Source organism: Xyrauchen texanus, chromosome 49 (genome assembly GCF_025860055.1).
Source record: "Xyrauchen texanus isolate HMW12.3.18 chromosome 49, RBS_HiC_50CHRs, whole genome shotgun sequence".
In the NCBI taxonomy this organism is placed as follows: domain Eukaryota; kingdom Metazoa; phylum Chordata; class Actinopteri; order Cypriniformes; family Catostomidae; genus Xyrauchen; species Xyrauchen texanus.
In genome coordinates this window covers 2,183,235-2,192,123 of record NC_068324.1, presented here as the reverse complement: position 1 = coordinate 2,192,123, position 8,889 = coordinate 2,183,235, and the positions used below count along the sequence as shown (strand labels likewise).

The window sequence follows — 8,889 nt, the reverse complement described above, 5'->3', positions numbered from 1 at the left end:
AGTAAATTGCATAAATTACAGAAAAATAAAATATATTTAAACTTCGAATGAGCAGTTTCTTGTCTCCCCCAGTGGAGTTCGCTTGTAATTTTGATTAAGATTCGCAAAATTAATCCTTCAGACTGGTTTTTAGATATTTTTGTTCAGTTCAAAGGAATCTTTGAATTTGCCATATGAAACATATATAACCTGATTTTGTCTTGAATAAGGTTTGCAAACCTTTAAATAAATAATAAATGTATAATTCAACTATATAAAAACAGAGAAAGCATTAAAAGCATAAGATTGCATGTTTACAGATAGTGGCACCTGCTGGCCAAGGTTGGTACTACATGCATTTATTTATTCCACCTTGCGGTTCAGGGCTTCCGTAGCATTGGACCGAAAGCAGTCAACAGGTCGAATGATCTTTTATCCAAATTCTACTTTAAGACAGAGTGTTTAAGCATCATATAATCCTTTCCACACAAATGACAACAAAGCATATCATACTGTGATTTGCTTGAGCACGACTTTTTTATTAAGCTCTAAAAAAAAAAGGGACAACAATATTAGCCAAAAATAATTTATTGCGACAATAATTTTAAATATAGTCGCCACTGGCAACTGCAGTTTACTCCTGTCTGGGGAGAAATACACCTCATGGTTGGTGAAGACCCGCTGGATGCTCTCCAGGATCCCGCGGGCGTTCTGCTCCACCGTGGCCGGGAAGAGTCGCTCTATCTCGGACGTCTCCCCGCTCTGAACTGCAGCAGGCCGACGATAGTGAGCAGGTTGCCGGCGTGCAGGCTGTCCGCGGTCGGCCCGAAGCCGGAGGTCCGGAGGAGATCCAGGAGTTCAGCCAGTGAGCCTAGGGCTTGTACTGGGACAAGAGGAGCCCGGTGCTTCGCGATGGGTAACAGTGAAATGAAGCTTTAGAATATTTAGATAAAGATAAAATGTGATTTGACTCGACACACATCGCAGCGTGGCCGCGCAATGGGCGCCGCCATATTGTAAAGCGTGACACATTAATGAATAATTATTAATAATATAATAAATCTACTTTTTAATATTTTATTTAGGCTTGTATATGACTTTTAAAATAATATTTTATGCTTTGATTGTCCTCCATACATATCAGAAAATGTATTAATTATTTTTAAAGCCAAGTTTAAACATTTAAACCATTGAAATGTAAAAACTCTGTTGTATTTTTAATATGTATTATAATGAGTGTATGGAGTGTATACAGTATTATAGTTAAAGAGTGGGCTATATTGTTATAAGAGTATAATACTGAAGGCAGGTTTGTCTATATAGCACATTTGTAATAAACAGTGGACATTAAAGTTTTATATATTGCACATTTTATATGTTGCACATCATACAGGGTTATAATATATTGCACATTATAACCCTGTATGAGCTTTATGCAATGAGTTGAGTTTTTATGAAAATAAATAAATAAATCCCTTGTTTGAGTTTTACAAAGATACCTTTTATTTTGTGACAGGACTAGATATATACGTACATTTGTCAAACATTTATCTAGTTGTTAAGCCATCTTAAACAAATCAAACAAACAAAAATGAAAATAAACACCACCACTGATGCGTTTGTGCATCATTATACTTATAATCAACAGCTAGTACAAACTCACAGATCTGTGCACCAACCAGCTTTTTCAAATCAAGCATTTATTAGAAACGACAAAGGCAGAACAGTACATTACTGTAACATGTGCTACGGCTACGGGAAGACCGTGACAAAATTCCCTGATATTGTTAAAATCCCTTCTAGTAAGAAAAGAAACGTGTCACTTTTAATGTGACAATCGAACATTTCATTTTAATCAATGAATTAAACACAAAAATACAATTTAATACTTGATGCATACATTTGCTCCGTTAGCATACATGACAAAAACGCTCTGTCACTTTTTACTCTGGGAGATATTGTGAACTGAATTCAATGCTTTAAAATACGCCATCCAGCTGTGCCATAAACTGCTCCGTCCGTCCTCATTACATTTTCTACAATCTGTATCAAAGGCCCAGGAAGAGATATGCGTCATGTTCGGATTTTCTCCCAATTCTGAATGCACTCAAATGGTGCGTTCACACACAACGCGAAGACATTTGTCGCCTTGCGTTGCTCTCGCGCAAGTTCGACCGCTGGATTATTAAATTGTGTTTAAACTTGCGTTCGCGCGATTAACGCGAACTCAATAGTATTCCCACTTCTCTTCCGGAAAAGGACGGGAGGAGGGGCTTCTACGACTTGGTTCATAGTAAAGTACAACCAATAGCTGGAATCAAGTAGACGCGCATATTTTCACGCGCTCACTTTCCTCCAAGCGATGTCATTTTTCGTCCGGTCTCTGTACATGTATGACGTTGTGTCATACAATTTTTCATCCTTCTGCTATTACGCGAGTACATCAGAGACATTAAGACAATCTGAATGCTGATAGGCTTTTGCGACAACGTGTAATGCAAATTTTTACGCGAATGAAGCGATTTAGCACGTTCGAGTTGCGCCATTCGCTTCATTTGTGTCGCCTCTTTGCATTGACTTTGTATGTTATCGTGCCGTGTGAAACGCTTTGCGTTGTATGTGAATGCACCATTAGTCCTTGTGGTGGCGTAGTGACTCCCTTCAATCCGGGTGGCGGAGGACGAATCCCAGCTTCGTCTGAGAACGTCAATCTGTGCATTTTATCACGTGGCTTGTTGAGCGCGTTGCCATGGAGACATAGCGCGTATGGAGGCTTCACTCTATTCTCCGCGGCATCCACGCACAACTCGCCACACGCCCCACCGAGAACGAGAACCACATTATAGCGACCACAAGGAGGTTACCCCATGTGATTCTACCCTCCCTAGCAACCAGGCCAATTTGGTTGCTAAGGAGACCTGGCTGGAGTCACTCGGTACGCCCTGGTTTCGAACTCCAGGTGTGGTAGCCAGCGTCTTTACCACTGAGCTACCCAGGCCCCCCCCAACCATTTTTTATGTTTTAGTATTTTCAATAACCGGATGCGATAAGGTCACGTGACATCAGTATTACATACTTGTGTTTGAAGAGTTTACATTGCATAATGCATACTGTATCGCACGCTACTTTTAAAAGGTAGTATGCAGTCTACAGTATATTTTGCACAGTATTTAGTCAATTGTAGCGTTCCATTCCAAACATAATTATACTCACAAGTGACAATTCGCGAGGACGAACTCGCGGCATTCAAATGTCTTCAAACGTTTTAAAACTGACACATTTACACATCAAACAACCATCATTACATCATTGAGCATTACTGTAAGCATATAAACTGATTTGAAAATAATTACTAGACAAAAATGAAATAAAGAAGAGAAAAGGACAAATATAAACAATGCACACTAAACGTGATTTTACTGCAATTATGAATTGACGAAAATGTCCAAATAGTGCTTTGCTGATTGGCTTGACGTGTGTCACATGGCAGTATAGATAATCTAAGTCATTACATTTTGCTTGCTAATATCTAACAACATAAAAAAAAAGGAGGGACTGCTCAGCACGCTCCATTTAATATTTTGCGCTCAAAGGAGTGCCGGTCTTCCACACTGGAAAATCAAAAGGAATGTGGAAATTGCAACACAAATTCCCAAGCAAGTGTCTTTAGATGGCAAATCAAGCTGCTACCGGGTTGCACGTTCCACATATTTACACCGCACTGCATACAACTCACAATACCTACTATATATTAATAAAGATACATTTGCTTTAGTATAAAAAGATTCATTTGAATTAACAATATAGTTACAATCTTGCGTAGTGTATAATACCGAGCCGTTACAAAGCATTCCTCAAAAGATAAACGGGATACAAAGTTATATCGTCTCCAGTTAAAAATCAAACATTTGACACGTTAAGTGCGCTAAAGTCCTTTTGTAGCAACTAAATGTTTGTGCTAACTAGAGTTAGCAATTCTGGTGACATGAGCAACAGCGACCTCTTATGGTGCGGTAAAGTTCTTCAACTTGTTGAGTAGGAACATATTAGCAACCAAAAGTTCACTGACATAGAGACCTTCAGCGAGTGTCAAAGCTAATATTGCTATTGCTAGCGAAAACTATCGCAAAGACAACTAGCAGTAAAAAATATATTTTTTTGTTCATTTAAAATATAAAAGGGAGTTTGCGAATGAGTGAAAACTAAATTGACAATATAAACGTGCACTAAAATACGAACGAAGTTGCGATTACGAATCTACGATTTTTTTAAAATACGAAATCGTCTCTCTTATTGACGTGTGAAACAACCAACCACAGTTGCAGTTGCTGACTTTCTGAAATTTTGTGCGAAACTCATATTGACAGTATTTACAGTGCTGTGTTGTTGGGGATGAAAACGAAAAAGCTGAAATAAAAATGAAACTAAAACTCGTACATTTCGAAAACTATTTACGAACAATTAAAACTAAAAAAAAATCAACGGAAACGGAAAATCTAAAAAATATATATTTTCGAAACTAAAGTCCTTGTTAGTGTGAACACCCTGAGTAGTGACCAAGATATATTTTCCCAACGTTTCTTGCATTAAAGGTAGCTAAAGATTTGAGCAATTCTTTTAAAGTTACGAGTGACGATAATCTGTTATCACCCGTAACGGATAACAACTTTGGGATGGGTAGCTTGTGACATGCGGAAAACTTAAAATACAAGTTTTTGCATTTGTTAACGTAGATAACGGCAGGTATATTTGTACACAATTAGCTTTTAATAGAAAGGTAACGTTTGAAAATGCACCCTTTTGGAAGTTCAGAAGAGGCACGGTGGTTTTCAGAGAAAATATGGAAAAAATTAGTTTCAAGTTGAGTATTTTCGGGAGAGGGATAATATATGCAAATTCACCAGTTTTTCTGTTGAGTTGAATAAACTGCTTGCAGTGCAAATGCTGTAACGTTAATATGTTGTGAAATGAAAACAGCCCATATATGTCATTTCTTTGCCCTTTTATCGCTATATAATTCATTTAATAGCACATAACAACCTGTTAGATCAAGTGTACGTCCAAAGGCTTCGGTCATGAGGTATAGGAATGTGGGCACTGCGTCTTGTGCTTGAAAGTTGCGCTGATATGCTAACATAGTCGCGATGTCCAGGTTACCGTGATGCTAATATCTTATACTAACCAGGCGTGATGCAATAAAGCAGCATGTGATAAATCCTCTCTTCCAAATAAATGTGAATTTTGTCCTAACCAGTTGTGACGTAACACGGTATTTTGCCGCTTGCTTGGTTTCTAATTTTGTCGCGTTGTCCAGTGTAGCTCCGCCCATGTTAAAATCTCATTGGTCTAAATCAAGCTCCGTTTAGCTGCTTATTAAACATCAAATACGGTCTGATTGGCTGTGAATTTATCACGTCATGCAGCATTTTCACTGTGATTTTAATCGCATCGCACTGAATTGTCGCTATGATTTTATTGCATCACGCGCCATTTCACAGTATTTTTATCACGTCGCAGCATTTTTGCTGTCATTATATTGCGTCACGCACAATTTCTGCTGATATTATTATATCACATAGCAGTTTTGCTGATTTTATCATATCACGCAGCATTTTAAGGTGTTTTTATCGCATCACACATTGGATGTAATTTATCGAATTTTGTTAGATTTATTCGAATCAAGCAGCATTTTCGCAGATTTTATCGTATCACGCGGGATTTCACTGTGATTTTGTCCCACCACGCAGCATATTCAGTTTGATTTAATCACATCGCACTGCATTTTTAATGCAATTTTAGCGTATCATGCATTATTATCGCTATTATTTTATTTCATCACGCAGTAGAATTTTTACTCGCGCCACGCAGCAGTTTTGCTGATTTTATTGCGTCACTCAGCAGTTTTGCTGATTTTATTGCGTCACGCAGCAGTTTTGCTGATTTTAATGCGTCACGCAGCAGTTTTACTGATTTTATTGCATCACTCAGCAGTTTTGCTGATTTTATTGCGTCACGCATCAGTTTTGCTGATTTTAATGCGTCACGCAGCAGTTTTGCTGATTTTAATGCGTCACGCAACAGATTTGCTGATTTTATTGCGTCACGCAGCAGTTTTGCTGATTTTAATGCGTCACGCAACAGTTTTGCTGATTTTATTGCATCACGCAGCAGTTTTGCTGATTTTAATGCGTCACGCAGCAGTTTTGCTGATTTTAATGCGTCACGCAACAGTTTTGCTGATTTTATTGCGTCACGCAGCAGTTTTGCTGATTTTAATGCGTCATGCAGCAGTTTTGCTGATTTTAATGCGTCACGCAGCAGTTTTGCTGATTTTAATGCGTCACATATCATTTTTGCCAATTTATATTTCACTCAGTATTTTGATGATTTTATTGCACCGCAGAATTTAGGCTGTGATTTTATTGTGTCACGCAGCATTTTCGCTGATTTTATCACGTTGCACAACATTTTAGTTTTCAGTGTGAAATGACATATTACTTGATGCTGGAAACTTGTTTTGCCTGATTAGGATACAGTGTATGTGATTAAGAGAGCTATACAAATAATGACAGGTCAAGTTTTATGGTAGTAGCGTTACAAAACGACAGTTTCACGAGTTACGGTAAAGTCACTTAGGTGCGTTCTTGCTGAAAATGTGTGGGGCTGGTAGTTCTCGCTATCAAAATGTACTGTGTAAATACAAAAATCAATATTTCTGTATGAAGAAGTTGATTTTAGGGTTTATATTCACAGTTTCTGGCCTAAACAAGCCAATAAGCATTTTTTTTAAAATACCACAAAAAAAAAAAACAGGTCCAGTTTCAGCTGGCATTGCTTAAGTTTTTCTATAAACCAACAAACATGGACACTGCCATCGGAGCCCTTAAGTCCCTTTCCATGCATTTTGTCCAGAATCCCACCAACTCATAGGAATAGTGGTTCACGTGAGGCCCATTTAAAATGATCCGTTTGGAGGGCCCCTAAGAACAACGTCCCTCTCCGAGAATGTCCTTTTCCATACTTTTCCAGAAATAAACTAGAATAAGGAATCATTCATGGTCTACAATCCGTTCGAGAGCCTCAGATTGCCAAACTCAACTCAGTACATGTCTCTGTAGATTTCTTGCAGTAAGGGATGCAGCGACGTGTCTTCCGTCTTCTTGATTTCCTGTATTAAGTGAGCGTGCTCCGTAACCAGTTGCCGTAGGTCCACTAGTTTCTGTAGGAGTTTAGGAAACAGGAAGTCGTTATCGGGATGGTTGCACTTAAGATGTAGCTGAAGTATGTTAACGATGCTCTCCTGCATATGTTCGATGTGCGGGACGTTCACCAGCCCTGGCCGATCTGGAAGACAAGTCGGGTAAGAAACAGATTAGCTCAGGTCTATTGAATGACATCACTGGCAAACAAAAGCTGGTGGATTCTTTTCAATAATGGTAAAATTTGTTTAACAAGGAACTAGAATGTTACATTTGAAGAAAACAAGAGAGGTGCTTGCCAATGCAAAACTCGCCATAGAGATGCTATGAGGTTCTGGTGGTTGCTGAGTTGCTTTGCAGTTGCTAAGTTGTTCTGAGTGGTGGTTAGTATGTTGGTATGCCATTGCTTGAGTGTTCTGGGCAGTTGCTATGGTTTTGCCAGATGGTTGCTAGGGTATTCTAAATAATTGCTTGAGCATTTTTAGATTGTTGCTAAGGTGTTCTGAGTGGTGGTTAATATGTTGAATGCAGTTGCTTGAGTGTTTTGGGCAGTTGCTATGGTGTTGCCAGATGGTTGCTAGGGTATTCTAAATAATTGCTTGAGCATTTTTAGGTGGTTGCTAAGGTGTTCTGAGTGGTGGTTAATATGTTGAATGCAGTTGCTTGAGTGTTCTGGGCAGTTGCTATGGTGTTGCCAGATGGTTGCTAGGGTATTCTAAATAATTGCTTGAGCATTTTTAGGTGGTTGCTAAGGTGTTCTGAGTGGTGGTTAATATGTTGAATGCAGTTGCTTGAGTGTTCTGGGCAGTTGCTATGGTGTTGCCAGATGGTTGCTAGGGTATTCTAAATAATTGCTTGAGCATTTTTAGGTGGTTGCTAAGGTGTTCTGTGTGGTGGTTAGTATGTTGTATGCAGTTGCTTGAGTGTTCTGGGCAGTTGCTATGGTGTTGCAGATGGTTGCTAGGGTATTCTAAATAATTGCTTGAGCATTTTTAGGTGGTTGCTAAGGTGTTCTGTGTGGTGGTTAGTATGTTGTATGCAGTTGCTTGAGTGTTCTGGGCAGTTGCTATGGTGTTGCAGATGGTTGCTAGGGTATTCTAAATAATTGCTTGAGCATTTTTAGGTGATTGCTAAGGTGTTTTGAGTGGTGGTTAGTATGTTGTATGCAGTTGCTTGAGTGTTCTGGGCAGTTGCTATGGTGTTGCCAGATGGTTGCTAGGGTATTCTAAATAATTGCTTGAGCATTTTTAGGTAGTTGCTAAGGTGTTCTAATTGGTTGTAAACACATTGGTATGCAGTTGCTACGGTGTTCTGGGCACTTGCTATGATGTTACAATGAGGTTCGAGGGTGTTTTACGTAGTTGCATGGGCATTGCTGGGTGGTTGCCAAGGTGTTTTGAGTGGTTATTAACTCTTTCCCCGCCAAACACGGAATTTTCCGGGTTTCCGTGTTTTAGGTGTTATACGGTAAGGAAGACCCCTGCGCATGTTTTGAAAGAGTACGCAACTCTTTGATCAAAGAAACAGACTGCGATCGTCTCAAACATGAAGAAGTGGAGTATTGAGAAGCTCAAAATATCAGACATAAACATGCCTTTTTATCAGCTTTTTGTCTGAAATGTTGTTTTTTGACAAAACCTACCTCTGTTCAAGTCGCAATAAAAAAGAACAAATGAAGATAAAATAAAATCGTTTTTTTTTGCCTAAAAGC

At 38.9% G+C, this 8,889-nt stretch overlaps 1 protein-coding gene across 1 annotated transcript in view; it reads right to left on the bottom strand.

Annotated features, from left to right (window-relative positions):
* Window positions 1-1,466: 1,466 nt before the first annotated feature.
* The window catches only part of LOC127640251 (peroxisome proliferator-activated receptor alpha-like), a 48,991-nt gene continuing 41,568 nt past the window's right edge, over window positions 1,467-8,889 (bottom strand). The window contains exon 8 of the mRNA XM_052122710.1: window positions 1,467-7,323. Coding sequence (XP_051978670.1) covers window positions 7,079-7,323 — 245 coding nt within the window. The 3' untranslated portion in view covers window positions 1,467-7,078. The remainder of the gene's footprint in view (window positions 7,324-8,889) is intronic.